The 15,807-nt window shown below is 43.9% G+C and overlaps 2 protein-coding genes across 3 annotated transcripts; one reads left to right on the top strand and one right to left on the bottom strand.

Annotated features, from left to right (window-relative positions):
• Window positions 1-309: 309 nt before the first annotated feature.
• Window positions 310-6,030, bottom strand: anapc5 (anaphase promoting complex subunit 5). Its single transcript, XM_084457000.1, has 17 exons — window positions 5,439-6,030; window positions 5,266-5,345; window positions 5,054-5,163; window positions 4,671-4,920; window positions 4,456-4,522; window positions 4,232-4,333; window positions 3,955-4,145; window positions 3,117-3,198; window positions 2,916-3,008; window positions 2,624-2,805; window positions 2,329-2,464; window positions 2,059-2,133; window positions 1,785-1,906; window positions 1,584-1,691; window positions 1,314-1,461; window positions 942-1,104; window positions 310-819 (listed from the first exon to the last, which is right to left on the bottom strand). Exons 1-17 carry the CDS (start codon window positions 5,634-5,636, stop codon window positions 608-610), a joined length of 2,319 nt encoding a protein of 772 aa, XP_084313126.1. The 5' UTR covers window positions 5,637-6,030; the 3' UTR covers window positions 310-607.
• Window positions 6,031-6,401: 371 nt separating this feature from the next.
• On the top strand, window positions 6,402-13,886 carry rnf34a (ring finger protein 34a). Of its 2 annotated transcripts, none has more exons than XM_084457104.1 (7): window positions 6,402-6,513; window positions 8,291-8,509; window positions 9,640-10,026; window positions 10,509-10,571; window positions 10,806-11,007; window positions 11,199-11,228; window positions 12,135-13,886. In XM_084457104.1, the coding sequence occupies exons 1-7, from the start codon at window positions 6,511-6,513 to the stop codon at window positions 12,320-12,322; spliced, it is 1,092 nt and encodes a 363-aa protein (XP_084313230.1). In that variant the 5' UTR covers window positions 6,402-6,510; the 3' UTR covers window positions 12,323-13,886. The 2 variants fall into 2 exon arrangements, with proteins under 2 accessions (XP_084313230.1, XP_084313229.1); XM_084457103.1 differs by having other exon boundaries at window positions 6,449-6,566.
• The last annotated feature ends 1,921 nt before the right edge of the window (window positions 13,887-15,807 follow it).

Raw genomic sequence — 15,807 nt, 5'->3', positions numbered from 1 at the left:
GTCTGCTGAACCTGTCTGCTAAACATCTCTGCCTGGGAACCTTTGACCACTCTACTGCACATTGTGTAACTCCACCAAGGCCACTACTTTAAAACACATAGATCACAATGATAAATGACAGATTAGATTTACTGTTAATCAAAAACTAAAGGGCCTTGGGTCACAAAAGGACCATATCTCAACATTCATTTCTGGGGCCATACAGATGATTTACAATTGACCATAAGATGCACTGTACAAGTGGTACCAGTTCAACATTAACAGGGAGTCCAAGACATGATTTGTCTACTTCTTATCTCTGCTCTGTGGTTGCCATCTAGTGGTCCTCATAGGCACACACAGTCAGGTGGAAGGTATTTTCAGGTTCTCCAAATTCCAAAACAAAAAGGAAGACAAAGTTGAGAAGAATCACAGACTTTTAGTATGATATTTAATGTATAGATACAAATTGTCCTGCCATGCAAAACTTCTCGAGCATCTGAAACCATGAGCTAATACTAACAACTGCAACTGCAGAGACACTGGCAGTTGACTTTGAATTCGCTTGCACAGCAGCACTGTATGGGGCTGATGTGGGTGAGAAGCAAGGGGAGGGGCGGATGATGTCTCAGAGTCTCACGGAGACCGATGCGCCCGGTGACTGCAGCTCCTGGTCGAGCAGGCGGAACAGCATGGCACACTCGTTGCGTTGGGGAGTCTGGCCTAGGGAGTGGTGCAGCTGAGCCTGGAGGTAGTGGACGTCCCGCAGACGCTCCTTGCAGTCCAGCGTGGAGAAGTAGGCTGCAGCCTCGCCCAGCGTCTGCACAGCCAACCCCAGCGCTGGAGGGACAGAGCCGGCGAGCAGACTCCTTAGTATATCACTGACAAGATCGCTCATTCGGTGACTTCGTCATGGCCATCAACACAGAACTCTGTCAGGGTAAGTGTTGACGTGTGGTTACCTGTGCATCTCGGGCCGCCAGGCCTGGACCCAGCCATGGCCATCTGACAACGGGCGGTGAGCAGCAGAGCACGGCCTTTGTCCATGACCGCCCCATGGGCCAGGATGGGCTCCATGGCCTCGTGGAGGACACTCAGAGCCTGCTCAGGCACCCCCAGCATCAGCTGGAGAGAAGAGAAACAAGAGCCAATGTAAAAAAATATATAAAAAAAAATACTATGACAGAAATGTGAAAGAGGATGTTTGGTAGGAAACTTGGGAAACGTTTCACGTCAGAAGGACCGCATATGTGACCGCATGCAACTGTGTGTGTTTCTGCCGTGCTTGTCAGACAGGATGATGTTAATATTGTGGTTGCCTGTAGTAGTCCGACCTGTGTGAAAGCCAGGTGCAGGATGGTCTCGGAGGCCAGGGCCTGTAGGTGGTGTTGTCTAGCCAGGGCCAAGGCTTGCAACAGGACGGGCAGCGCTGTGGCAAAACCACAGGACTCCCACTGGAGCTCAGCAGTGGCCAACATCACCCTACGACAGACACAAACAAACCCCTGAAACTCTGATCCAACACTCATCCCGACAGTACAGTGAAGAGCTCTAATCTCCAACGTCACTGAGTAGATGTTCTCCTCCACTGTGAGCTGGCCTACCTGATGATCATGTCCGTGCATTTGGTCTTCTCACAGTGCAGCTGCAGCCTCTGCAGGATGCTGTATGCTTCGGTGGTGCGATTCAGGGCCTTCAGCACTTGGGCTTTCCTGTCATCAGAACCCCCACACACACTCAACTTCTGGGCCATACAGTACATGTCTATGAAGGAAATATGAGTCCAGACTGTTCTCTGCTCTTACCTGTACAGCCCTTCTGTTTTGTTCAAGGCAGCGATGGCTGTAACATGGGGCTCGGCCAAGTGGTACTTCCCATCATTCATAGCCCTCTCAAACTGCATCTTTAGCTTACAGAGCATCCACAGCTGGTTCGCAGAGGAGACCGAGAAAACCCTCACAATTCATTCTTTTGTAGTATGTTGTTACTATATAACATCCCATGTGCTCTAACAACGTGTCAGTGATGTCTGTACTCCCTTAATCACCAAAGCAGAACATGGCGGTGTAGTGGGCTCACCTTAGCGTGCTGGGTGTGAGGGGGGAACTGCTCCCTCAGGTGCTCCATCACTTCTGACACAGCCCCATATAGTCCCTGCAGTGGAGGGACAGGGACATATCATCAGGCAAGGCTCATTCAGCCACAACGAGCCCTGAGCTCAGGAGCTGGGACCTAATCAATGCTGGTTAAGATCAGGCGGGTATGCTGTGGGGGCCTAAGGGGGAGAAGTGTCCTTGCCTTTGGGGCCAGGCAGATAAGATTTATTAGAGGTGGTTTGGGGTACTCTACCTGCTCAGCGTGAAGTTCAGCCAGGTGGCAGAGAGCCACAGCGTAGGCCTCCGTGTTGTTCTGTTGGACCCCAAAGTTGACCGGCTCCAGACTGTTCATGTTGAGGAGTAGCTGGGCCTGCTGCTGTGCCATAGTGCTTGACAACACGTGTTTGAATACAAGCATTATGCAAACATACTGTACATATAGCACTGGACGTCAACACAAGCCCAACTGTGTTTGGAAACAATCTTGGTGTTGTACTGTGTGATATTGGCTCCAGTAGTCAGGGTCTGGATGCCTGGAGGACACTGACCTCTTGCCGTACATCCTCCATATGGACGTAGTCTGAGCCAGGCTGATCTCTATCAGCTCTGACAGGCTGTGCTTCCAGTGCAGGATGTCTGTATCCTTCAGAGCATCCATCAGCTCATGGGCCATCTTACCCTGTATCGCCCCCTGCTGGACAAGCGACTGGATTCCCAGAGATGCCAGGTACTAAGACAGAGACACAGACAAGAGGTGGCGCTAGAGAGGTTTGAATGCCTGAACAGTCACAGCCACTCAACACTCTAGTCTCCTGAGTCATTCGTCATTTGAATCCTTACCGGTAGACAGAAGTGGGCAGCCATCTTGACAGAATCCTCAGTTAGCACAGAGCTGTCCGATCCTTTCATCTGTTCCAGTGTGTAAAGCCAGCTCTGAAACGCAGCAACAAAAAGACAGAGATTCATTGATTGAGAATGAACAACGATAAAGGAAAAAAAAAGGGTTGGCATCGTTTTTTTATCCTATGTAAAAGTTCTCACCAAGCAGTGCTGCAGACACACATGGTCATTGGACTCCTGAGCGATGCGGATAGCCTCTTGTAGAGCCATGTCTGCCTGTTGACTGAGTCAAAAAAGCTTGACGTCACTAGGAAGAGGTGTGACATTGTTACGTCCCTACACTAATGTGTCCTGTTTGTTTTGTCTGTCTGTCTCCCTCAGGTGTTTGACAACAGTGTGTGCAGTTCCTCCCCAGTTCCTTGTGTCCTGTCAATCATCCTGTGTCCAATCGTCTTGTCTCCCTGCCATGTGTGCCCCATTGTGTCCAATTGGATGGCCATCCACCTGCCCTATATATAGCTCCTCATGTCCTTTGTTGAGAAATTGTGTCATTGTTTTGCCTATTTCTTGCTGTCAGTCTTTTTGTTAGTTCTATGTCTTAGAAGCCTATGTTATAGTTTTGCTATAGTTTGCTTTATACTTTACGTGCCTTCTGACACACAGGGACAAGGGGATAGGTAAGATGACCTTGGGCGTACATATCATCACGTAGCCTTAACTCTGTTATAGACACCAGGCTAGGAATGGGAGCCACCCATTGTATTTTTGGTTAGGTTAGATTTTTGGTTAGGTAGTTAGCACATTTATATCAATTGGTTTGATTTGGCACCATTCATGGTTCCCTTGTTCCCTGTTGTGAATAAATAAAGTGGCACTTACTGTATGTTTTTTTTTAATGGATTTTGTGTTGCGCACACCCACTGTTGTCCTAGTGTTAGGCCCTGCATTACACTAGACGTAAAAGGTTTGTAACAGACATGAAGCGTGCGTCACTAGCCGGAGTCATTTATGGTACTCCCACAAGGGTGCCCTTACTTACTAGTGTCCAAAGCGACAGTGCAGTGCTGCCAGGTTGAGGGCAGCGTAGCGGAGGCTCCGCCCATAGCCCTCATCCCCGTTACTCTTGCCCTCACTGCCAGACAGGATGAGGCGGTCAAAGTAATGTCGCAGGCTGTGGGTGGAGATGAAGATGTCCTGGACCCGCATGCTGTTCAGGTAGCTCAGGTAATGCTGCAGAAAGACAGAGACATGTCACCTGGGGATAATTCTTTCTCAAAACAAACCTGATAGTGGAAATGCTCACACCAGAGCCTTACCGCCTCAGCAAAGTCTGGGTTGAATTTCAGCATGTTGTTCAGCTCATCCTGCAGAGCAGCTGGCTTTAGGGCCTTGTTCTCATCATTCTTCAAAAGGTATGCCTAGGTATAAAGATGGGACCACTGTCAAACACAATTCATGTCCTACATGCACAAAGGCCCAGCAATGAACCCCATACCCATGTACTGCAAATGTGATGACTACCAGAAACATTCACACTAACCTGTCTAGCAAGGAAATATTCTGCTTGTTTTTGGGAGAGTGGTCCTCTGCTTGGGATATCTTCAATCCTATAAAACAGGAGCAACATAAAGAGAAGCACGCACATAAGATATAACCTTCAATCAAAGCAATTTAAAGTTGAATACAGTGATACAGTATGCTTCTGAAACCTCTGCCACAACACGTGTTACTTAATATACTATAGTCACCACCAACCGAAGATCTGATTCTTGAAATGATGTGTCCAGCTCCTCCTTCTCCACTCTGTCCCCAACTGTGTCCTCTGTGCTGGTGAGGTCCATATCAGAGTCATCAGCAGTCAATGCAGGCAGCTCCGCCTGACCATTGCTAGGCTGGGCATAGTCATAGTAACTGTGGTAGTAGTGTTGCAGGGATTTATACAGCTTGTACACCTGGCTGAATGACAGCTTGTTGTAGGCCAAAAGCATGTGTCTCATAAAGAGCCCTAAAAAAAAAATACAGAAAGAATCATGACACAGTAATTCAGTTGTAATCTTCTCGACCTCAATCTCTTTTTTTAACCTCCCTTAGCAAATCTGATCATAGTCAGTCTTGTAATACAGCTAATGGATACTCACCAACAACACTAGTTTTATAAGCCTCAGATTCAAATGCAGTGAATGGAGTAGGAAGTGTGGCAAAGAAGTATTCCATGTCTTTGAGCTCTCCGTCAGCCATTTCATGCAACCTTAAGGGGGAAAACGGAACACCTAAATAAAACTATTCTATTAAACAGCAGTAGGCTACAAGCGAACTGTTAGATCTTGGCAGAATCTTATCTGAATCATACTTGCGTTTCACAGCATATGCCGTTTGAGGGCAACATTCCTCTACACTCTTAAGAAACTGGCCAAGTGTCAGGTCAGGACCCTTGATGAACAGACAAAGAATTTCTCTCTCAGAGGCCAGCTGACAAGACTATTGAGTCAGTGTTAAAGAAAAGTTTAAACGTATAAGTCAAACCTGTTGAAGTGGCAGAATGAGTTTGTTCAATCGTCTTCTTTCTTGAAGAGTAGGTTTCGACGTGGTCATCTCGTATAGTAAGGCAAGGACAGAGATTTTATACGGCGTGACCCAATCTTTGATACCAAAGACATTGGCATGAACGACCCCATTGGTCATCATTGGGTTGAAATACAAACTTTCATGAACGCTCGCCATTATTTGGAGGACACTTGAGTAGATGAAGCTACTGATATAAAACTCGGGTCTGTAACGAGTAGCGTTGGCTTGCTAACAAGATGTTTAATATAGCTAGCTAGGAAACTCAGCTGACACGAAACACGTTTTGAAAAGAATTGCTGTTAGGTTTGCTAGCTAGACTAGCTAAACTAACCTAGTAATCGTTAGCAAATTCACGTTAGTTAGCTAGCACGTTAGCACTAACGCTAACTTCGATAGCTATTCCAAAGCTAAGCTCCCCATTCTAACAAGTGACAATAATTTGCTTTTCGTCTCTAAATTATAGAGAAAAACAATATATTAACATTGGTTAATTATTTAGCGATTATTAGCTATTATTATTGTTTATAGACACTTGCTTGAAAGTCGTCACTTCAAACCATGGATGTATTAGCTTCAAACTGCCCTCCTTCTGTCCCCCGATTTCTACGTCAGTGACGCATTGATTTTACGTGTCAGTGTACAATGTGTGACACAGACACATCGATTAGTCGTGAATAAACATTACGTTAGCTTTAAATATGAATCTAATTTTTATTTAGTCGATGGGAAATTGCAACTTTCTAAACAGCAAAGAAGCCAGTGAAAGTAAGCAACCCTGAATTGTGACTGGACTGGAGCATAGGACTGGAGCTACACACGGCTCGAATACTGATGTTGGGTTCCTTGATACGATTGGTGGGAAGCATGTCTAACGCCTATCGGACCACTCTGCTATCGCTGTCTAGTTCATCGGCTCCGTAACGTTAGCTAGACATAGCTACCTACCAGCTAGTAGCAAAGGACAACCCTTTCCTGATCCAAAAAGACTGAAAAGACAGTTTATGAAGAGAGGATCCCATGGACCGTTGCAATGGTTAGACTATCAATTTACTTTCACAAATTCTACAACCCGGAATTGCTATGAAGGTACACTTTCTCGATTTATGGTTGCTAGACTGGCTAGCTTGCGTGTTTGATTAAATTATTGTTGTTAGCTAACGTTACAGTACGTTAGCTAGCTTCTAGCCGATCGACCAAGTCTTGTCATAACGTTACCTATCTGCTTATGGCTAGTTCTAGCTGCAACCGATGTGGCTAGCTAACTAACGTTATGGTAATGTTATGCTGAAGTCATCATGGCTAACGGACCGCTGGATGGACCAAAATTACAGTTAGCCAGATGGTAGCTAGCACTAGTTCACTAGTTAGCTAGTGTTAACTATGTTAACTGTGCTAACTTGATAGCAAACCTGTCTGGCTAGTCTAGCTAGTTAGTTAGCTACATGAAAATAGCCAGTTGCTTCAGATATTGCCTTATCCTCCCCTTATAGCTAGCTTCTAGACTAGATTATCTTGTCTACTTTGTATATCTCAAGAAATCTAAAACGATAGAGGCTATCTATTTGTGTTGTTGCATGTGATTCATTTGATCAAAAATATATTTAGTTAACGTTAATGTTAGCTATCAAATAGCGAGTTATAACGTCAGTCCTTTCTTTCCAGGACTCAGGAGGAAGCAAGCTTGTGGTCACTAAACTTATATTTTTCTATTTTTATTTCACAACGTGCACGGGTTGATGTTGTTGGGCTGTTTGTCTGGTTACGCACCTGTAGCAAATGAGCGGTCTGTGTGCATAATGATCATTACAATGCAGTATGCTTAAAGATGATCATGCCGGTTTTTTTTTTTTAATGGTTTTGGTGGTCACATACGTCCTTCTTCTGTCAACGAACAAAGTTTAATTCTATCCTAGGCCACCCAGCACAGTTACACTGATGCTTAAGGCTCAAGGTTAAGCACAGTCTTGTTTTATACATCCTAAAACAGCTAGGAGTGAACTGTTTACCATAAGAATCAGTAACTTCAAGATACTAGGTATTCATTCCTCAATCAACATAACGAAGAATGTAGGCCTGAATGACAAAGGCAGACTTCCACATAATTTTAAAGTTGAAACAAGTCAATAACAACTACATGGATCAATTGTCCTGTTCCATGAGTAGTCCTAATCTTATATGAATTCAATCTACTATTTGAATAAGACACATGTAATGTGAAAGTTTGTATGCAGAATTGATTGAGGATATATTACAGCTGAAATTAAATGGTTATTGCTGTTACTATGATAAATAAAAGGTATTTCAGCATGCCTGCAACATGAATAATTGATGACACCACAGGTTTTATTGCACCATTTGCTCTTTTAGACAAGAAAATATACCATTTGGAATAATAATGGTTGAAGAAAGCCACCAGCAGCGTTGTTGCCACCAGCTTGTTCTGCCTGCAAGAACCTAACTCCGGCAGAGAAGCTGGCTTTCATTTCCTCATTCAATAACAAAGTGATTGATGCCCCCAGCCTTCCATATCAGGCCCTGTGGTTGCAATATCAAGCGTATTATATTATCATCTGTTTCCATGACCACTCTATTTTTAGTAGATATTACCAGACGTACAATAACCGGCGGGCACCACATCTGAGCACAAAACAAATTCATTCGAAGTATCACTGATTGACTGTATGCTGATTTGTGGTTCACAGATGGGACTCTGCTGTGACACACTGTAGCGTGATGATTGGCAGCGAGGCCCACCTGAGGTGACTCGGTGATGCCCTGTAGTCTGAACTCTTGTGTATTTTGAATTCTAGGCGGGGGCCTCGTCCATGTGGGCTTCCTGCTGTGGTCTGCTGAATGAAGTCATGGGCACAGGGGCAGTGCGAGGTCAGCAGCCCGGGTTCGGAGCAGGTGCTGGACCCTTCCGGTTTGCCCCCAGTGCAGGATACTCCACGTACCCACCAACAACCTCAGGAAGCCCCAGTCTGGTATGCAAGGCCTGCGGACAGGCGTTCTCCGTGTTCAGAAGGAAGGTGGGTTGTTATTGAGGGGGATTGGTATTTACGCTAGACGATTAGGGTGTAAGATTGATTGGATAAAGATGCAGCCTGTGTTCATTGGTCAGTTTGAGTGGACTCTAGTAACTCTTAATAAGCTGAGCATCACTCCATGTATGTTTTCACATCTGTTGTCATTACCAAATGTGAGAGTGGACCAGTGTTTTTGCTGAGCTACACCCTTTTATGTAATCTGATGTGTACTCACTCAGGATAAAGTCTAAATGTGGAGAGTTACGTCATGAGACTCATTAGTGCAGCTAATTAGTACAGGCAGCTCAGTGGTTGTTGCAAACATAGTTTTTGTTAGCAGAAATATAGAATGCTAGTAACTGTAAAAGTATTCAAATTAAAAAAGTATTTATCTTTTCTTATTCTTTTAAGCACTCTGTGTCCTACATTTGCTTGTATGAACATGTGCTATATAAATAAAATTAACTTTGACAGAAATTGCTTCATCAGAAATGGGTAAATAAAAAAAAAATAAGCAGGGCTTTTCATCCATAGTGAGGAGAGCGGTTGAAGTCTCTGTCCTTCTGTTAAGGAGGGGGGTCACCTTCATAATATAACAAACAGGGTTCCATTCCGTTACTCTGTGCTCCCCCAGGTTCTCTTGGCCACCATGCCAACCAAGTGTCTAATCCTGCTGCCTGTGTATATTACTGCTCGATGTTTGTGACATGAAAGAGATTAATTGCCTCCAGTCTCAGTGTACAGTGTGTGAAGAGGGAGGGGAACAGATGTGGATGACTGACAAATGCAGCAGCGGTATCAAGATATAGATCTGCTTCCTCAGGGCTTGTTTGAGCACTGATGGCCCAATTTCCCATCACAGTCAATGCCCATGATGATTTCATTTTTTACCGACTGAGGGTAAAAAAAGAAGCAAAAGCTATGGATGTGAATTTGGTCACTTACTTCAAATGTGGAGTCAGATATGGTTTAGTCTTCTACTATAAATGATATATGAAAGGACATTTTGAATAGGCCGTGTACAAACGCTGATAAGGCACAATGCTGCCTCAGGGCCTAGCTGCATCCCGACCCTGTTGCATTGCCTGTTTTCTGTCAGTGTTTAATCTAAACGCTCTCTCTTCTCTTTTCAGCATATCTGCTGCGACTGTAAGAAGAGCTTCTGCTCGCTATGCTCCGTTCTGCAGGAGAGCCTGCGCATTTGCGCCACATGTCACCTGCTGAAGGGGACAGCCTTCCAGCGTCCGCAGCTCATGCGCCTGCGGGTCAGAGACCTGCGTCAGTACCTGCTGCTGCGCAACGTCCCCACAGACACGTGCAGGGAGAAGGAGGACCTGGTGGACCTGGTGCTGTGTCACCAGGGAATCGAGGGGGAGGTGGACCCCGATACAGCCAGCCTCAACTCCCGCTCCCTGTACACCCCGCCTACTTCGGCGGCGCACTCCGCCTCCGAGCTGTCCGCACTCGCTGTCTCTCAGGGGGAACCGCTCAGTAGGAGCGACAGCTCAGGGACCAACCAGGTACCAGCTCTCTTACATCTGGGTGAGGGCTGTCTAACCATTAGATAAGAGCTCATATACTGTATCAGTTATGGTAATAAAACAATAGTGCTAACACCGATTATGTTCACCACTCAACAGTTATAGTCTGACGGGAGAGCTGGAGAGACGACTAGACAAGCAGACAGACATATCTTTTGGATAGAGAACAGGAAAGGGAGAGTGAGCGGAATTAGTTGTGGTCTGGAAACGACGGCTCAACTCAGAGTTGAATAGACCATTCATGGTTCACTGCTATAAATACATGTACTCTTGTTTAGCTGGTGGCCAGAGCAGTAAAGCTTTGATAAATGTAAGGTATGCATTGCAGTTCACAAAAGTATCAATGGCCCAAACTAACAGGATACTAATCCTGGCATAGCCTGCCTTGGTCTGCCAACAGCTTGTAGTGTTCTCTCACTGCAGTGCTCAACGTGTGTGTTTGTTTGTTTTTGACTGTGTAGGATGTAGGCGATTCCACGTCTCTCTCCCTTCTGAACATGGAACCCAGTGAACTCACACCAGAGGTGAAAATACCCTCCTAACTCTCAACTTGCCCACTGAAGTCCTTGCAAAGCATCTTGTGACACCGTTTTTCAGGCCGGGAAATCACATTCTACTCAACAACCTTCTGAAATGGATTCCCCTCCCTTGAAATATACTGTACTGTAATATAATTCTGTATAATGTAGCATAATTTCTAACTCCTTACATTGCCTGGCTCTGGCCATGACCACGCCTGGTGCTGTGTCCCCCTGCAGGTGAGCCCTCAGACACGGAGGCGGGCGCGGGCTTCCCTGTCAGACCTCTCCAGCCAGAGGGACATCGAGAGCCTGTCTGTCAGGCAGCTGAAGGAGATCCTGGCCAGGAACTTTGTCAATTATTCAGGGTGCTGTGAGAAGTGGGAGCTGGTGGAGCGTGTCAGCAGGCTGTACCGAGAGGCTGAGGAGAACAGGAAGTCATGTGGGTACCAGCCCTATTGTCGTAATGTCAAATGAGCATTGGTAATTGAAAAATGAGAAATTGTGTTTTTATTACTTTTTTGCGGTTCATTCATTGTAAATTGTCTTAGTATTCCTAAATGCACTGTTTTGTATAAATGGTATGAGCGATGTTTAATCTACCTGAAGAATCGTGATCTTTTTCTTTCTCAGTGGAAAACGTGAGCACGGCTATTACTGCAGGTAAGGGTTTACCTCTCTCTCCCTCATGTCTTCTACGGTACCCCCATTAGCCTACACTGATTAGGATCTAGTTGAACATGGGGTTGATTCCAAGATTAATTCTTTAATGTTCTACGAGAATTAATTCTTTAATGTTCTACGAGAATCATTATTAAATATCTTACTTTACCTCTTCCACACAAGTGGTAACCTATCCGCCTCCTATCTGCAATGGTGGAATTGGAGGTAAGATCTCTATAAAGTACAAGTGCACCCCTGGTCACTAGTGTTTGTGACTCACCATCCCATCACTCCTGAGCCTGCATGAAGTACAGGCCCGTCCATCTATGTCCACTGACCTGACCCTTCTTGTGGTGCATGCAGTGTCCCTACCATCTAGACCACCTTTGTCATCATGTTTTGTTTTTTTATCCGCTGACGCGATCACCCAAGGAACTCCAGCTTATTGGGCATGTCCTACCCTTTATTCATCGCCTCATCAAAACCATGGTGCCAGCAAGAGTTTATCACCTCTCCATTTCTAAACATACTTAAGTAGTCTTTTTCTATGCGGCTTAATCTATCCTTTTGTAAGGCATCTGCCTTCTGCATTCAAAACTTCATCGGCATACCATCAGGTGGTGTAGGGAGTCATGTTGTCATGGGAACACTTTGTAGCAGAGCCCTTTGCACTGACAGTTTCACGAGTCTGTGTTGAGCTTGCTCTCTGGTTTGTACCAACCATGACCTTCCCCAGATAAGACACTCTGGATAATGGGGGATTTTTTAGTGAGCTCTTGAAGGCCATGTCACTATTTTGTACCTCCCCAGAGCATGATGTCACCATCGCTTTGCGTGTGCGGTGCCATTCAGCGTGTTCTCTGTGTGTTCTACCTTGCTTCCCTCCTCTGTTCTGGCCTCTCGCAGATGGCGAGCGCGCTCAGCTGACGAACCATGATGACAACCTGTGTCGGATCTGCATGGACGCCGTGATCGACTGTGTCCTCCTGGAGTGCGGACACATGGTCACGTGCACCAAGTGTGGCAAGAGGATGAGCGAGTGCCCCATCTGCAGGCAGTATGTGGTGAGAGCTGTGCACGTCTTCAAGTCCTAATGTTCTACCACCTTCAGTCTCACCACTTCCTCAACACGAGCGCACCTCCAGAGATATGACCGTCTGTGCCGATCTGTCATAGAGCTGTCATAGACCAACCAATCATGCAGCTCAGAATCCCAAGGATCCCAGAAGACTTTCATCGGTGGATGTTCTCCATTTGAATTCCGTGAAATGCTTACATTATTTGCACATTGAATCATGAAAATGATAAATGCAGTGTTTTATTGTCTTAAATTTTTAGTTTAACTAATCAATGTTTGACCAATGAGAAGAAGGGCAGAATCTACCCTCACCTGACCCCATTCTATAACTGAACGCATTGTGTTAATTTCTAGGTGTCGATGTTGGTATGCTTTTCTTACATGTGTTGACTTGAATATGAATGTGAGGTGTTCAAAATGTGCAATCTTGTCTTAAATGACTTGCCACTCATTGATCTGCCTGTGAACTGTAGCATACACAGCAGGGCACGTCTCTGAAAAAAACACTTTTGCAGCAAATGATGACTACATATCTTAGTAAGATAAAAAAAAATATGTACTTAACTGCAAGAGGAACTAGGAGTGAGGGAATTAGGTGCCAAATAAGAAGTGAGATATCCCTGTTCTTTTCACCCTCGTTCCCACTCTGTGTGTGTCAGTGTGTGGATGTTTGATAATTAGCATGTCATGCAACTAACTATACCGCACTTTTCACACACTGCACCACTGCCCACAGTTCACTGTAAAGTGTATTAATCAGGACTGGGAGCTTATTTCTCTTGTCCCAGCGACTGAATATCTGATCTCGTCAACCTATTATGGTATAATAGAAACTGTCACATGTTCTTGTACCATATTTTAGGTCTTATCATAACAGCAATATCCCAGTTGATTTTCTGCTGCGTCGTGTTCTGTCTCAACAGTGTTGGGACAAATAAAGAAAACCCGGTGCTAATACATTCAAATATATTCCTTTTGTCTTGTTATTATATCCTACTTCATTGTTTTCCTAGGAAGTGTAGGGACTACCTTATGTTGAGTTTGATATTTTTGTTCATGAATATTCAATAGTTTTAACACAGAACTAATGATTATAGCTGCAAGTTTACTGACACTTGTGGTATAGAAAGTATATAGAAAAAAGTGACTTACTGTACAGTTGCATATATTGTTTCATATCACTATGAGATGTACATATCTATATTTTTTCCATATTATTTTAATGTGTAAAATAATTATTGAAGATTTCCCTCAATTTGGGTTAGTTAATGATTATATTAAAGAGTTATGTTTCACTGTGGGGTGGTTTGACATGCTGTTGCTGCATTGGTTAACCTTATCTGAGCCCCCTATGAGAAGCAGAGCATGAAGACATATCTATATGGCACTGGGCTTGAGATGTCAACTTCTCTCTGATATCAGTTCCCCCTTTATTTCTCCTCTTGCTCTTTGAAAGTATCAAGCACTGTACTGTATCACACTTCATTGTTGCTGCTATTACACAAAACATGTCACATGCAAGCAACAGCAGTAGCTGAGCAGGTTACACTTTCTTTAGGAATTGTGTGTAAAACAAAATAGTGTGCAAGGTCTGGTCTTTGTATTCTGGAATGTCAAACTTTTTATTTTAGTAATTAAAGATTTGAATTAAAAATACATTTATTGCGACTTTGTCTTTATGTCTTTCTTTATCCCATGGTACACAGACTTTACTCCCACAGGACAACATCTGGGCAGGAGGTTATGTTTTAGGTGGCGTGTACGTTGGTTGGTTGGTTAGGATTAGGCTATGCAAAACCTAGATCGATTTAGGCCTTGTTGGTGGAGGGGTGTTGCATCGGCCAATTCAGAACCCATTACATTTCGGAGCGGATCCAAATCACAGGAGATCCATGAATTAAAACAAAAATTTGAGCAAAGCCAGCTCCCCGTGTGGGGGCATTGAAGACATGGGGTTTGGACTTGGACGTGCGGGGCAGAGGCAGGAGTGCACCGAACTTCCCCCTGCCGGCTCCGTCCCAAAGGAGGTGCCACAGACCAACCCGAACACAGGCTCAAGGTCCCACTAGCCAGGAAGACTGGATGCAAGAAATCATTTGTGCCCTCTGCTGTGGCCATTCTCAACAAGGACTTACTATAATACAACCCCCCCTTACACTCCCTGAATGCCCTTTCTAGTGTGGACTGAAATGTCTTTATGCAAAGAATGGTGAAAATGTCAGCTTCTAGAGAACAATGCAGAGAGCTAAGTTACCGGTTTGTCAGACAGTTGACATTTCTATGTGACAGACTGAACAATATCAAAAGGGTTGATACATGATCCCTGTTAAGTTGGGTGAAGGTTATCCGAAAATATGCACACATACCGATGTTCTCTCCTGCTCATCCCAGAGTAAGCATATGACCTATGACCCTGGTATTTCACAGTGCAGAATGAGTGTGAAACTACAGAACAATTAGCCTCCTTAGGAACTGGCCACAGTCAAGACAGACCAGTAATGACAATATTTGCACATACTGTAATTGCAGCAGTTGTGATCATGGAATATTACTATGAAATATAAATAAATCACCTAATTAGTAAATAAATACAATTATGTGAATCAAGTCTTGGAACTGAGATGGTGGTCAAATGATTAATCGAATCAGTCTGTATGGGCAGGACCTCTTACTGCAGACTTTCCTGGGATACACTCAGAATTCTGCATGGGAGGGATCCAATAAGATAATTAAATAGATTTCATAATAGGCTTCACATCCATATAACAGTGAAAATTGGTACAAGTAGATGGTATTTTGTTTGGGTAATCAAAAGTGTCTTACAGCGTTCACACATAACACACAGTGAATGAAATGATGAAAATGAGTAAAATAGAGAGCATTAAGGAAAACCCATTTAAAACCCATACTATTTTATAGTAATTTATTCACTGATACATTTCAAAAGATATTTCATTTAGACGTTTATATCTTACTTTGATCTTTTAATAAAGTAAATCCATCCCAAGTCCATAACTTTGTCACATACTGTAAGATACATGGAAACCACAGCATTCAAAATATACACCTGTGTCAAGTCAAACTGAATAAGAGCACTGTCTAGTCCTTAAAGATATAATTAGTACACCTGGGAACTGTTAATCTAAACTGTATCTTGGAGTGTGTGGAAGTGCATACTGTACATGACATTTCACAAAAAATTATTATTTGCCAAATCGGTCAATTATGATTGTATAAAAAAATATCTTTTCAACATTTAACAAATTCCTAACTGATAGAAATACACAGCTTGACAAAGTCAAATCAACAACCACAAGTCTTTATAAAGGTACAATATTAAAGGTGATATAGTTAACATTTTTATGTATACAAATCATTGAAAAAAACATCCACAGAGCTTTTAGAAAGGTGCAGAATAAAAGTACTACCCCCCCCCCCAAAAAAAAAAAGATTGATTATGAATTTATCATTAAAAAATTTTGACGGGTGCGAAATGAATAT

This window comes from Borostomias antarcticus (genome assembly GCF_949987555.1).
Source record: "Borostomias antarcticus genome assembly, chromosome: 23".
NCBI classification, from domain to species: domain Eukaryota; kingdom Metazoa; phylum Chordata; class Actinopteri; order Stomiiformes; family Stomiidae; genus Borostomias; species Borostomias antarcticus.
The sequence above is the reverse complement of the archived record's forward strand: the minus strand, read 5'-3'. Positions and strand labels throughout refer to the sequence as shown.